Source organism: the organism of the source record quoted next, unplaced genomic scaffold, assembly GCF_019419815.1.
Source record: "Pyrus x bretschneideri cultivar Hongxiangsu unplaced genomic scaffold, Pyrus_bretschneideri_v1 Contig19, whole genome shotgun sequence".
NCBI classification, from domain to species: domain Eukaryota; kingdom Viridiplantae; phylum Streptophyta; class Magnoliopsida; order Rosales; family Rosaceae; genus Pyrus; species Pyrus x bretschneideri.
The window spans coordinates 63,309-78,640 of NW_025999490.1; the positions used below are offsets into that span (position 1 = coordinate 63,309).

At 36.7% G+C, this 15,332-nt stretch overlaps 2 protein-coding genes across 2 annotated transcripts; one reads left to right on the top strand and one right to left on the bottom strand.

The window, feature by feature from the left end:
• The first annotated feature begins 901 nt into the window (after window positions 1–901).
• On the top strand, window positions 902–3,332 carry LOC103953266. Its single transcript, XM_009365003.3, has 3 exons — window positions 902–1,063; window positions 1,182–1,319; window positions 3,053–3,332. The coding sequence occupies exons 1-3, from the start codon at window positions 973–975 to the stop codon at window positions 3,067–3,069; spliced, it is 246 nt and encodes an 81-aa protein (XP_009363278.2). The 5' UTR covers window positions 902–972; the 3' UTR covers window positions 3,070–3,332.
• A 322-nt stretch (window positions 3,333–3,654) lies between these two features.
• LOC103953348 (LRR receptor-like serine/threonine-protein kinase GSO1) lies at window positions 3,655–8,114 on the bottom strand. The gene is made up of 2 exons (XM_009365092.3): window positions 4,380–8,114; window positions 3,655–4,257 (listed from the first exon to the last, which is right to left on the bottom strand). The coding sequence occupies exons 1-2, from the start codon at window positions 7,780–7,782 to the stop codon at window positions 3,887–3,889; spliced, it is 3,774 nt and encodes a 1,257-aa protein (XP_009363367.2). The 5' UTR covers window positions 7,783–8,114; the 3' UTR covers window positions 3,655–3,886.
• Window positions 8,115–15,332: the final 7,218 nt, after the last annotated feature.

Genomic DNA, 15,332 nt, shown 5'->3' on the forward strand with positions numbered 1-15,332 from the left:
ATGAAGGTAAAACTATAAAATGCTCATTTGACAAGAGTTTTTTTATTTATTTGTTTGCTACGTTCCCATGTCTCACAAGAGTTTACATTATACAAATGAATTACATATATTTTGTAGTTGCTCCAAACACAACTACTCCAAATTGGTGAGCGATCGATTAAAAAGCTTCAAAATCAACAAGTTATAAGGACTACACCAATATGGTAGTAGCCCTAACTCGGAGTGAAACATGATGCATTTTGTGTTCTTGTGCTGTTTGTGTGATTTGTGATCCAATCTAAATTACTTTAAAGTCTACTTGATTTTGTGTATCAACAAGTTGTATTTCTTGTCCCTTAACATAAATGAACATTGTTGCACAAAAAAGTTTACATGGTAAGAGTATTAAAGTATCCAAATTGAAAGGGGTAACATGCTATTCGATGAAAAACTCAAGGTTTTAAATCGAAATTAATTCTCAAAATTCTATTAATTTTGGAACGGACTGTAATACTTACATGTACATAATACAATATATATCTAACAGTCATATATAATTTATGCAAATATATATACTTATCATAATCCCTATCTGACCGTTAAAATAATAATTATATTAATACATGTAAGTATTATAAATAAACCCCGAATGCCACCTACATTTACCATAGTCCGTTGATAGATTTTCTCATATTGTAGAGATGACAAAATTGTAATTTGGCAAGAGGTCAGGTGCTCATTTAAATAAGGAAGTTTTAACGAAAAGCCTACGATATTGTTCATTTTAACGAAAAGTCATATTTTTACACTAAAAAATTAATTATTATTCACTTTACCATTTATTTTATCTTTATCACTAAAACTTAAAGTTTTCAAACCTTTTTCATTAATTTACTTAATTTCATATTCATATACTTAAGCTTCTGTGAGAGCGAGAGAGAGAGAGAGAGAGAGAGAGAGGACACAGTGAGTAGTGAAAGACAAGGTTTGAAGATGCCGGTAACTTCAACGATGGTGGGAGCCCTGTTGGGGTTGGGCACCCAGATGTACTCCAACGCCCTCCGCAAGCTCCCTTACATGCGCCGTAAATTCCATCTCTTTCTCTCAGTCTTTCAATTTCTCCTTTTATCACTAATCATTTCTCAGGTGATTGAATTGACTCATGAACCCTAACCCCCAATTTGTCCAATGATCCGATTCAGATCCTTGGGAGCACGTTCTGGGCATGGGATTGGGCGCAGTATTCGTTAACCAGCTCGTCAAATGGGACGAACAGCTCAAAGGGGACCTCGATAAGATGCTCGACAAGGCCAAGGCCGCCAACGAACGCCGTTACATAGGTATACATTTCCAGCCCAATATCAAAATTCGATTCATTTCTCAAATTCTCATGATTCAAAATTGTATCTTTCGACAACCCAACAATCCCATTTGTGTTTTGGCGTCTCAATCTTTGAGCTTGGTTTTGATAAGTTCATGTTTCAGATGATTTCTGAATTATCAAAACACACTATGATTAATCTTAGAACCCATGTTTCGTTTGAGTGTTATGATGGATTAAAATACTGTTTTCAGATCGTATTTGCTTGCAAGTGTGGTTTGGATATTGTGGAAATGCTGAATTGAAACATTTTAGGTGAAATTCTGTAGGATATAAGCATATTGTCACTCTTTTTCTCTAGCTCAAATTTGCTTCATTAATGTGCGACCATCATAGAATTGTGAATTAAGAAGACAGTTTCGATTTTCCTAACCAGGAAATCCCGGTCTTCCTGAAATAGGGCCATCTGAGCTCTGAACGTCATGCCAAGGTTGTATTAGCCTATCAGCCTACTAGATAATCTTACTGAATATGGATTGAAAAGAGTAATTTTTTTCATCCTTTCAATATGGCAGTCTAATCCATCCTGTATCTTATTATATGGTTGAAAGGCAAAGACTAAAAAATTCATGCATGTGCTCTTACACCCTAAATAGTTTGCCTACTTGTATTTTTTGGCCGTCTTATTGTTGCATTTTGTCTTAATTTTTTTATCTTATATAATGAGCTGAAGCGTTGGGGTTGTTTTTTTTTCATCAAACTGATTGTGGATTTGAAATCTTGTCAGGAATACTTTTTTAATTCGTTGAGCTGTGCATTACCCATAAATTACAAAACAGTTATGACTTAAAAAGGTTACTATGCATACTACTTCTGAAGTTTTTCCTTAAGTTAATAACTGATGGGCAAAAATAAACTTTTACGAGAGGATGAAGTGGTGCTTGGGATTATTAGGAGGTTCATCTTCTCGTGCTAATGACTCGGATTCAGGTTTAAGCTTTGTTTTGTTTGAATAGACTATGGTTGAGTGAAATGTACAATAAGCTGTTTTGGGTCTTGGATAAACAGATTTGCTACCTGTGTTTCAAACCCCTTCATCCCTTTGTTTTCCTGCAAAAGAATTTGGGGAGGTTCCTACAAGAAAGTTCTCAAACATTGTATCCATGAAATGATGGGGATGTTACTCCACGTTGTTCCACACGTTTTATCTTTCAGATCCCTATTCATCATGTATGATTTTTAGTATACCATAGGCCAAAAGTTGTGAATTATATATCTATGCTTCCCAACTTGCAAAATCCGCCTCAATGATTACTGATTTGTTACATTAGGAATCAAGAGTACATTACAACATCTGGAAGCACCCTTGCAACGGAAAGTGTTTTTCTCTTACCAAGTCATGATTGGTTGTGGATTATGTTAGTTGCTCTCTTTGAGAAGTAAAACTGTATTAGGAGATGCCAAAGGCTGTAACTTATTGCCTACTTATATTTTGTGGAGAACTTGAATTGCTTTACCAGTTTTTGGTTAGGTTTTTAAATTTTTTGTCTGAAGTATGTACCGTACGTTTAGTAGATTCATTCGTTGGTTCACTGTAGCTCTTTTTTATTTCCTTAATTGACTTTTATTTGTGAATGAATTCAATTCAGGAAGTAAAGCAAACATATATAGTTTTTGTGATTTAATCTCAGAAAGTGTATCTTTCATCGGACTCCTTTTCTTTCCTCGCTTAATGTTTCTTCTTCATTGCAGATGAAGATGATGACTAGTTCGCGTCTGAGTTTGTTGAGGCATTTTCATACAGGATCCATGTTCTAAGAGACGGTCCGGCCTTAAAGTTTTAGGCACTTTTTGTTTTTAAATTAATGTTGATATGTTTGCAAGGCTGCTGTAAAAGCCTTCCCAATTTTCTCATCTTCTTGTGATGCATAAGCTTTGAAATACTTTCATATTGCAAAGCTATATGAAAGCTGAACGGCGTGTCTTGTTCTTTAATAATACACTCCGTCTTTCGCGACGAAGATTCTTCAAATTGGTTGCAAGAGTTTTCCTCCTCATTTGTAAAGTGGTTTGGCATATTTGTTTTTGTGAAGTGGTTTGATCACGCACGAACCTGAACGAATCTGCTTAGCTTAAAAATGTACGCCTGTTAGTTAGAGCTTGTAAAAACAGTTGGACCAACTCTTCTCTTTGTTTCTAGGTTTTGGTTCTAATCTGTCTACTCTGATGAAAAGTTACTAGGTCCATAAGCATTCACTTTCCGTCTTGACAATATCATATTTTAAACTACTCTAATGTACGAAATCAAGCCTTGTGCACAGGGGGCGGGTACGCTGCCCTGCCCAAATGGGGGATTCAATTCGAACTCAGATACTACGATTGATTCATAGATGATAACATAAACTCTCACAAACCCGATTCGCATCAGTAGCATCCAGCAACAAAATGCTGCATTATGGTTGCTAGCCCAAACCAAACAGAATGAATAAGTACGTGACAGAATTGATCCCAGTTACTCTTCGGGACAGGGTGGAATATTTATACTAACAACAAATTTTCGTCAACCTCTGAAACGCGGTTCATTACTTATGTATAAGAGTCTAAATTCTTCTTCTCAAACTCCACCGTCCGATGATTCAAAACATGTAGTAGTTGATCACACGCCTGTCGTGACGAAGGCCTCTCTGCTGGGCTGGTTTTCGTGCACTGCAGTGCGATTTCAAGAACCTGGAATGCGGCATTTTCTTCTCCGCATAATAGTGGTTTCAGTGCAGGGTCTATCAACTCTTCACGAGTAGAATCCTGCATTTCGATATGCCTCTCGACCCATCTCACCATGTCTATGTCCACGCCAAAAGATGAATCTGTCGGCATTCTCCCGCTAACAAGCTCCATTAGCACGATCCCCATGCTGTAGACATCACTCTTTTCTGATGCCTTGAGTGAATAAGCATACTCTGGAATCATATGAAATGTTGTTAGAATCAATCGCATAGAACAACCATGTCGAAATCAAACTCAAAATTCAGTATCCAAAATAACAAGAAAGAAGAGTATTCAAAGCATAACTGATTAGTACCTGGTGCTATGTAACCGTAGGATCCAGCGAACCATGTATTCGATTCTGTGTTGGACTCATAAGTCTCGTTAAGTGTCTTGGCAAGGCCAAAATCCCCAAGATGTGCTTCCATGTTGGAATCTAGCAGGACATTGCTCGACTTAATGTCCCTGTGAATGATCTTTGGCACACAGTCATGGTGGAGATACTCCACTCCTTGAGCTAATCCAACCGCAATCTTTAGCCTTGCCTCCCAATCAAGGCTCTTCTTCTTGTTACTTTGTTGTTGGTGTATCCAATCATACACGCTTCCATTCTCCATGTACTCGTATATCAACAGATTGGAGCCTGCTCCTTTGTCGCTGCAGTACCCCATTAACTTCACCAGATGCCGGTGTCTTATCCTCCCAAGCGTCTTAATCTCCGTCGTGAAGCTTTTATTTGCCATAAGATCGTCTTTATACAAAATCTTTTTTACTGCCACAGTTTCTCCTGTGCGCAGTTCAGCTTTGTAAATTACTCCCGACCCTCCTGAGCCAATTACAAACTCGTTGCTCAGATTCTTCGTGGCGTCCATGATGTCTTTCCATTTGATATCCGGCTTGACAGAACCATTTGAGAAGAGCAGTCTTCGCTGAGCATGGGAAGAACTGGTCGAGTACAGGCAGTTCATGTCACTGGCTTTTCGAAAAGCTTCTCGCTTGTGTTTCAAGAGGGAAGCAGCTCCAAATATCAGCAGAGCAATTGCAGATAGAGTACATATGGCAGCAATGGCTACCACCACCGATTCTCTAGGCCCTGTCTGCTTCTTTCTGCCAATGCAGCTTCCAAGAGGGCTTCCACAAAGATGAAAATTTCCTGTGAAGGCATCAGCTGGCCAGTGTGAGAGTTGCTTGCTCAACTTTCCTTGTAGGTTGTTGTAAGAGAGATTAAGCTTTCCCAAGCTGATCATCCCACCAACCGGGGAAGGAACTTCTCCAACAAGTTGGTTGTGAGATAGATCTAGGGCTTCAAGTTTCGACAGTGACCCAATAGAGGCTGGAATCTGACCACTCAAATTATTGTAACTGAGGTCTAAAATGCTCTGAAGATTTTGGAGTTGTCCAAGCTCATAGGGTATGTCACCATCAAATCTGTTCTGTGAGAGCTGAAGCTCATACAGCTTGCCTAGTTTCCCAATAGCCGGAGGAATTGGCCCCGAAAACTGGTTGTGGTCGAGGTTTAGGACGTTAAGCAATTCCAGGTTACCAATCCTAGCAGGGAGGGTTCCATTGAGAGAATTCTCACTCATAGAAAGCACTAGCAGTTTAGAACAATTGAACAATTCATTAGGAAGAGGCCCAGTGAAGCGATTCGAGGACAGCTTCAGCTCTCCTAACTGAGGCAAACCTCCAAACCACCGCGGAACTGTGCCCGAAAGAAGGTTGTCGTTCAAGTCAATGTGGGACAGTTTCTTGCAGGATGAAAGCTCATCCGGTATTGATCCAGTGAGCGAATTTCCGGACACATCCAGCAGTGATAGCTCACTGATATTCCCCAATGCGTGTGGGATTTTACCAGTAAACTGATTCTTCCCCAATCTCAACCTTTCAAGAGATTTCGAATTTCCTAGCCGGGAAGGAATCTCATGATCAAATGCATTGTCAGTCACATCAAACGAAAGAAACGATCTCGAGCCACACAATGCAGCAATGCTCCCATTCAACTTGTTTCTCGACAAATTCACTCTAGTCAAATTTGCCATATGAGCCAATGTATCAGGAAGATTACCTTCAAGCGAGTTGTTGTACAGCATGAACTGCTCCATTGCTTGAAGGGACCCGAAAGTTATTGGTATCCCGCCGGATAAACGGTTATCCGCCAAGTCCAGAATAGTCAGCTTGTGACAGTTCCCCAATGTGGCGGGAATCTCACCCACCAGCTCGTTCTGCCTGATATGAAGGAAGTTCAAATCTTTGAGCCTCCCAATGGTAATCGGAATCTCCCCACTAAACCGGTTTCCGAAAAAATCGATCATCTGCATGCTCGAACAGTTGCCAATCTCCATTGGGATTTCTCCGGAGAGCTGGTTGTCGTACAGATACAGAATCTCAAGCTCCCCAAGCATTCCAATCTCGTTCGGCAGAGGACCCACCAAGTTATTGTGGTACAGAACAAGTGACTGCAGATTGCTGAGGTTTGATATCATTGGAGAAATCGAACCCAGCAAGCTGTTGTTGTGGAGCAACAGATCAGTCAGCTCCACCAGTCCATAAATCTCGTCTGGGATTGACCCGTTGAGCAAGTTATTGGACAAGTCGAGCTGCTTCATTGATCGGCATTGGCCTAATTCTGCTGGGATTTCGCCGAAAATTCCGGAATCCGAAATCATCAGGTGCTCCAAACTTGTTGTGTTGGAACATAGATTTCTTGGTATGACACCGGAAAGATTGTTGTTTGATAAAACTAAGGTTGCCAGCTGAGACATGGTGCCGAATACGTCGGGAATTCCTCCTGTGAGCTTGTTCATGGATAAATCAAGACTCTGAAGATTGGCCAGTTGAGATATGGACTTTGGGACTGGACCTTCAAGTTGGTTCCCCATGAAATTCATGTATTCAAGTTGACTCAGTTCACCGAGTTGACTTGGGATTTGGCCAGTGAGGCTGTTGTTGCCGAAATTCAGGAGCTCGAGGTTGCTGAGACGGCCGAGCTCCGCGGGGATTGTTCCGTTGAGTGTATTGTTAGCAGCTGTGAATACAGTGAGGCTGGAACAGTTCCCCAACTCGGCCGGAATCGGACCCTCGAGCTGATTGAGCTGCAGGATTAAGTTCTCCAGTAGGCCGAGTCGGCCGAGTTGGGGTGGTATTGGACCGTTGAGGTTGCATGAGGCCAAACCAAGCGTGACCAAATTGACAAGATTGCCCAAAGTGGCGGGAATGGACCCAGCGAGCCCATTGTCGCCGATTCTCATGACTCGGAGACTCGTCAGCGAGCCGAGCTGAGTCGGAATGGGCCCATTGAGCTGGTTCGAAAAGAGAAGCAAAGATACCAAGGACGTGAGGTTAGCGATGGTTGGCGGGATGGGACCCGAGAGGCCGTTAGAAGAAAGATCAAGGTGGAGCAGGTTTTGCAAACTACCGAGAGAGGGAGATATCGACCCGGCGAGTGACGAGTCGGAAAGGTTGAGCCCCACCACTTGGACCGAGTTGTCCACCGAGTCAAACCCACAAGTCACACCCCTCCACTTACAAAAATTTTGGTCGCTTTCGGACCATCCATGCAAAACATTTTCTGGGTCTTCCACAATTGCCCTCTTCACCTCCAAAAGAACGCTCAAAGTTGTATTTCCGTCAAGCTTTCCCTCACAGGACATAAGCCCTAATGAAAGATGCAGAAACAGAGCAAGAAAAAGTGGCAAAATTGCATCTGTTACTAAAGCCATTTTTTCTTGACAAAAACAGAGCAGCTCGAAACTAGATTATGAACTTGTTGGAATCAACTGTTTCATTGATGCGTAAGTGTAAAGCTTGCATCTTTAATGTGGGTGTGCTGATAAATTTTTGGGTGGTTGAATGTTGGTCTTGGGTTTTGAGTGCTTGCATGCGAGGGTATGCATGGAAGATTGAATTGGGCGGTAATTGCATGCATCGGAAACTTGGGTTTTCTTTTTCTTGCAGGAGTGTGTTTATGATGGCTGCCTAAAAACGAGTGCAAATCTAGTGAGAGAGAGAGAGAGAAAGAGATAAGAGAGAGAGAGAGAGAGAGAGAGAGAGAATCAATGAGGCTACAAGTTCTTTGTCAGCTGTGCTGCAACTGCAAATTCCCATTAATGTGACAACAACACAAGTTCTTAAATAATGGGATAAAGTTGGATTGAGAATTCAGAAGGTCAAATTAGGTCAGAGAAAGAACAAGAGATTATTTATATATGAAAAATTAGTATCTGGTTTTTAATTTTTAATGTTTATTGGTTAAGATTTTATTAATTTTTAGATTTTAATCAATGTCTTTAACATTAATATATTAATGAATTACATGTAAATTACACAATTTTTATAATAAAAAATAAAAATTGATTTAGAGTTTTAATACTCATACCCTTATTAAACTACCTATTAATTTTCAATTCAAACATTTCCAACATATAAAAAACAAAATTATAATAAGTTTGTACTCATTAAATTAATTTTTTAATTTTATATGTACCCATTCTTAAATATACCAATTTGTTATATGAAAAATGTACCAGTTTTTTAATATAAAATTCATTCGATCTTTTCTCTAATCTATTTTTTAAAACTTATATGGGTACATTCTATTTCGTTGATTTGAGAATGTATTCATGTCAAGTTTAATATAAGAAATTTAATAATGTTATTAAGCCTGATATCAATTCTTTTTTTTTTTTTTTTTTTTGTGTTTTTGAAGAATGTACCCATGTTTTGGTACAATAATTTTTTGGTTAGTTCTGATGAATGTATCCATGTATACACACACACATTCCGGCCCAAGCTCCCATCACATCCTGAGCTTGATTTCACCGTAGCACGATATTGTCCGCTTTGAGCCCCTACCACACCCTCACGGTTTTGCTTATGGGAACTCACATGAGAATTTCTCAGTGGGTCACCCATCCTGGAATTGCTCTTGCGTGAACTCGCTTAACTTCGGAGTTCTTCCTACGGAACTCGAAACCAATGAGCTCTCAAAAAGCCTCTTGCTAGGTAGAGATGGGAATATCCATATAAGACTTAGAGAATCCTCTTCCCTGGGTGATATGAGATCTTACAATTGGGGAGTATAATTCATCTTTAATATTTTTAATCCCATAAATTATGAGTTTTATTTAAAATCTCATTATATAGATAACCACAAATTTTATTTTTAATTTAAAAATATAATAACCTACATATAAATACATTATTACATTAATGTCAGAAACTTCGATAAAAAAACTAAAAACTACAATGGTTTCAGTTAAAGAACATTGGTAGTTAGAGACTGCATCTAAAGTGTTCCATTTATATATTTAAGAAAAATAGTTTTATAATTGAATATATATGTGTAAATGTTTGTAAAAAAAAAAAATATATATATATATATATATATATATATAAATGTGAATAGGTTCACGAAAGGTCAGAGTATTCAAGAAATTTGCAGTGAAGAAAAAGAAAACAGAAGAAAAAACAGAGTGAAGTGAATGTGAAGATATGGGCTTACATGGGAGAAGATACAGTGGTTGGGTGATCGACAGAGGACGATGTTTGTGGGTTTGCAAATTGGTGTATTAGCTCAAAAATGACCGAGTCCCTACATAAAGTGAGCGGTTGAATTTCCAAATTTAAGGCAATCAAAACTACATGAATATTTGAATGTTTCTGCACTTGAAAGTTGCAAGCTTTACAAAGTCAACAGAGTCCCCCCAAACCCTAGTCATTCCCTACGTAACCCAATTAACTTACTACAAAAGTTCCATCATACACTTTATATAATTTAATTTTATCAAGAATAATGCTTGTGTCCCGTTTTGGAGAATGAACTCATTCTCCTATTTGCAAATAATATATCTTTATGGTGTAAATATCATAACTGGAACCGTTCAATTTCTTTATAGTCATTTGAAGATCATCCCTGCAAAAAATAATTAAAATCGGATTTGGTTTTGTCATTCATACGTATCAAATAAATCAACTGTGCAGGTACCAAGTAACGTATTCATGATGAACCATCCATTTATTTAACAATTGGATGAGTAAATAATCTCTGATTCGAATGATTTTTTGTGAGAACGATCTCCAAATGGAGATTGAGAAATGGAACAGTTCCAATTATAAAATTTCTACAGTGAAGATACGTTATTTTGCAAGTGAGGAAATTAGTTCATTCCCATGGAACAAAAATATTATCCTTCTATTAATAATCATGTTTTGGTAGCTTGCTTGAGGCTTAGTTGTATGATTAAAATGTAATACCATATAGTTTATGACATGCTTATTGGGTTTGAGATACCAAATCCTCATATGTGCTTTTGTGGCCATTCAATAATCATAGTTGTTGGATAAGCTTGATTGGTAGCATGCAATTGCAAACCCTATGTTTACTCCAATTAATTTGTGTATTAATTATTTGTTTTTGTTTGCCCACTCAATTATCTAAACTTTGTTATTTAATCAAACTTCTAACGCATAATAATTCTTATAGTCCAACCTCGAATTTCTGTATGCCAACAAATCGAATCCAACCTACTTTGGCAAATTAAATGATCAAGATAATTTAAATGGTCAAGATAATGTCTGGAATATAGGATGATACACCACGTGTCATTATACAAATTGTAAAATATGTGTATTAATTTATGTACTTGTCATTGATAAAGATTCTTATGAATGTGGAAAAATTATTGTTAGTAACTGACCACAGCTGTTACATAGTATAATTAATCAGTTTGCATGTTATAATATGAATGAAGGATGAGTTTGTGCCTTAAGGTTTAGCTAGTATATCAACGAATATTAGTCAGTGTTCTAAAACTTGGGCTCGGCGGTCGCCTAGACGGCGCCTAGGTGCTCAACGGCGGCCCACCGCCCTGATTATACCAAAATCGTTCAATCAGTCGGCTAGACTATTAAGCGGCGCCTGGAAGGCCGCCTGGGAGGGCTAGGCGGCCTTGACGGTCTCTGGGCGATTCTGCATCTTAAGAATTATCGCTGGAAAGGCTGTGCATCTCCGCCGTCTTGCTGCGATTTCGTCTTGTCCTTGCTTCTTGTTCCCTCTCTGCGTGTGTAGAAGAGGAGTCGCATAGAACATTTGACAAGAGAGAGCTCTATGAAATTGCAATTTTCAAAGAAGAAGAATCCGACAGTGCAGAGCTCTGTAAAATTGCAATTAGCAGAGGAGAAGAATGAGACGGCGCAGAGGTTCTGTCGTTGGCTAGGGTTAGAGATAGGATTTCAAGTCGGTGACATTCCTTTTAAAATTAGAGAATAAAATATATTTATTTATTTAATATGAAAACAAGGCCCAATCCTTTTTGAAATGAAAAATAAGGCCCAACGATTAAAACATAAAAGATTTAGAAAAAGCATTACAAAACCAAGAGAGAAAGAACCCCATAATTTTAGATATATACTCATATTTTATAATAATATATATATAATTAATTAACCAATATGTCAATTTATTTTGTAATTTATACATCTCAATACAATTATATATATTTTTTAAAATATTTATACGATTTTACTTAAATCCGTCTAGTCCGTAGATCTCGCCTAGCAGCCTAGGCGCTAGGCCCTAGCCCACCGTCCGACTAGCGCCTAACGTCTTTTAAAATCTTGATATTAGTAATGGTTGTGTTCTAACATTTGCAATTATTTGGATAAAACCTCCTAATTTAGAACATTATCTTAATAATTAATTCATTAGCTAGCTATGTCTAATCTTCAACATAGAGGTGTAGCGTCATGAATAGTCTTCTTCATGGTAGGCCATGCCCTTTCAGGCTTCCACATTTACATCAATAATTCCATCAAGTTGAAAATAAAACAAAAAACGCAGCTGTCAGTTTATACGAAAGTAAATATTACTGACAAGTTAACAAGTATGTGTTTATTTGGTAAGCATGCAACGACTCAACACTCATCCTTCTCCAACCATAAAAGCTGCTGAGATCCTTTTGTATAACATGGTGTTTTTTGGTCTTGAAATTGTGAACCGAGTGAGACTCAAATCTATATCTGCCATAAGAGAGATTTTTTAATGTGTTGGGAATACGAACCGAACTGATCAGTACATTGAATATAATAATACAATTCGTTCGAAACTTGACCAATTATATTAAATATTTAGTGTACCGAGCTGTATTTTCAACACAATAAAAAATTTCTCCTGCCAGCCATAGAATCTAATCGAAGTAGGCTCACATTCACATATCTTTTTACCTTAACCTCCAACAACTGATAATAATTGATAACATTCACACTCCAATTCATTAAATATATTATTGCTGAATAAAATATACAAGCAAGTATACCATGCATGTGAACCTCTGTTTCATCCACCAACCTCTTAACATGTATACAACAGATAATTGTTGCATGCATGGAGTCACCCAGCTAATTTTGGTGAGAAGTTCATGTTATATCAGACATTTCATGTCTTATTTATCAATCTAAATCATACAAAGGAAGTGGATTATTGATTAGATATCTGGTCCAATTAAATTTCTCAACGGACAGTATTACTTTCTAATACTCTTAAAAGTACTGGATTTTCTTTAGTATATGCTTTGAGCCTTTGGTGCATTTTATATTTTGGGGATTTTTTTTATTTTAAAAAAAAATTCACTCAAAGATACAATAATTAAGATTTTGGAAACTCTAAAAACACTTAGGTATAGAATTTCTTGGACATAATAGAATTTTTCTTTTTCGTAAAAACATTGCTAGTTTTGTCACTCACTCATTCAAAGTTAATCTAAATCGTTGATGCATGTGGACTGTTGAGCATGGTGTGAAGCTCAACCGCCTTCTACTATTTATTTATTGTTGGAAAAGTGAGCAATTTGGTGTATTTTAGGTCATTATATTTTTGATATTTTATATTTAGGGTACTTTTCTAGTAGGATAGACGGTGTGATTCCTTTCCTATCATTTACTAGGGTTTCTTGTTTGTTTAAAATTATCTTGGAAATTGTTATTGACATTCCAAAAATATCATTTTGCACTCTAAACTTTTTATAATTAGAAAGAAAAATACACTTATGAGGAATGTATAACGAGGTTTTTGAAGTGCTAATAACAGTTCATATTATCTTTATAAACACTCTTTGTAATTAATTAGTAGAAGAATATGTATTATTTTTCTTTATTTTACTTCATGAAATAAAAAATTTGTAATAATTTTCTTTTGTCCTTTGATTTGTTAACAAATCTCTTAAAATTTGTAATAATTCTCAAAAGAACATTATTTCTTTTTCATTATTATTAACTCCAAATGGCCCTGGACTGATCACTGATAAAAGTCTAGCTTGAGTTTCACAACAAGTATGTTGTCCTGGCTTCATTAAACTAAGAGAGAACGATTGTTTTGCTTGTTGATTTTCAACACCAACTAGCTATTTAATTTGTCAATCAAATGTTAAAGTTTAAACCCGTGATAGCAATACATTAAAAAAAAACTTACTATATCTGCAATGGTTTAGTAATTATACTATAAATTACGTAAGGATCAGCAGAATATTAACTTTTCAACCGATTAATTATTTCCAAAATTAAGCAAGCCTGGATATGCATGCAAATATTCCTCACAGATTAATATTAATTATAAGTAATCTATGCTATACGTGTACACGCTAGAATCATGAACACGAGGGTGAAAGCTTGGACGAATTAACGAGTGGTTAGACAATTACAAAATGGTATAGATAAATAAATTGTAAAATTATATGCCTTATGTTCTTAGTCCAAGAGAATACGACATAGACGATGGTACTTTTAATAGACTACTTAATCGAACCATGATCACCTGATTCACAATATATCATCATTGTTGATTCATAATATTTTATAATAAATGTTAATTAATATCCAATAAGAGAAATAATACACTATTGTAAATGTAGGTTAACTTGTCACTTAATACTACAGTCTAATGATATTCATCGTCACTTGTAACTTGTAAGTAAGAAGTCTTAGGTTCGATATATTCTCACCAAAGGTGAATTTGAACCACAGTATTGCTAGCCTATTGTAAGGCTAAGCCCACCTCTTTTCTCTTAATGTAGATAATATCGTTTATTAAAAAAATATAGGTTAAGTTAATCGGCTAAAGCAATGTACCCACCCCTTTAGCACCTAAGTCATGCATTACTTGGATTCATCATTTGAACTTTATTTTCTGGTACATAATTCAAAATTTCAGAAGCCTGTATCAAATTTATATAAAAATATTTGACATTTATCAAATTTATATAGAAGTATTTAACATACAAAATAACTGTCAATGATGAGGATGACCATAGATGATAGAACAAATGAGGGGTAGGTAAGAACATGCATGATGCAGGGACAGCTAAGACCAACGCTTCTCATTGCTTAATTTGCAACATAAATTCTTAAACATAGATTACTTGATATCATTATTTTAAGGATTTGAATTACACAAGCTTGCCTTTGTCTCTTTTTTTCCCAACTCCATCCCAAACTTTCGAGTGACGTACCTATTTAATTTTAACCTTATTATCTCAACAACTGAACGGTTTCTTGAAATTTAACATATTTGGTTAATTTAACCATAACCAATGTGGTTTTAACATCATCAAGCATTTTACAAATTGTGTTTAGTCAGTGTGGTATTCACCAACTTAAAAAACTTGGGATTTCAGTAGAGCATAACAAAAAGTGATTGTATGGATGAGGGTTTAGGTCATCATCCTAAGACCATCTCCAACCAAAGGGTCCAGAAGGCCGAAAACAGTCTCCAACAGAGGGCCAGGGCAAAGGGCTCGTGGACCCCACTAGACAAAAAAGGGCCATAGGGCCAACCGGCCTGGCCTGGGCCAGGCTGAAATTAAAAAAAGCAACAGCTAGCCGTTATGTTTAAATTTTTTTTGTTTTAAAAATTGTAAAAATTCTTTTTCCCCCCTATAACTTATAAACCACTAAACATTACATAACATTAAGTAACATGAAACAAATACAACTTAAACAACATGAACAAAGATTTTTAAAAAACTTAAACAACTTAAACAACATAACATTATAAAAAAAAACATTTAACAACATGAAACTTAAACAACATTTTTAAAAATATTTAACAACATAAAACTTAAACGCATACTCCATGCTATTTTTGACCCAAAGATGTGCAACAATATCCTGTTGTAGGTACTTATTTGTGGTATGGGAACGTATCATTCTATAGCGCCTCATGTACTCATTTATAGAGATACTACCAGTTCTTGGATTGAAAGGCATATAGGCCCATCAT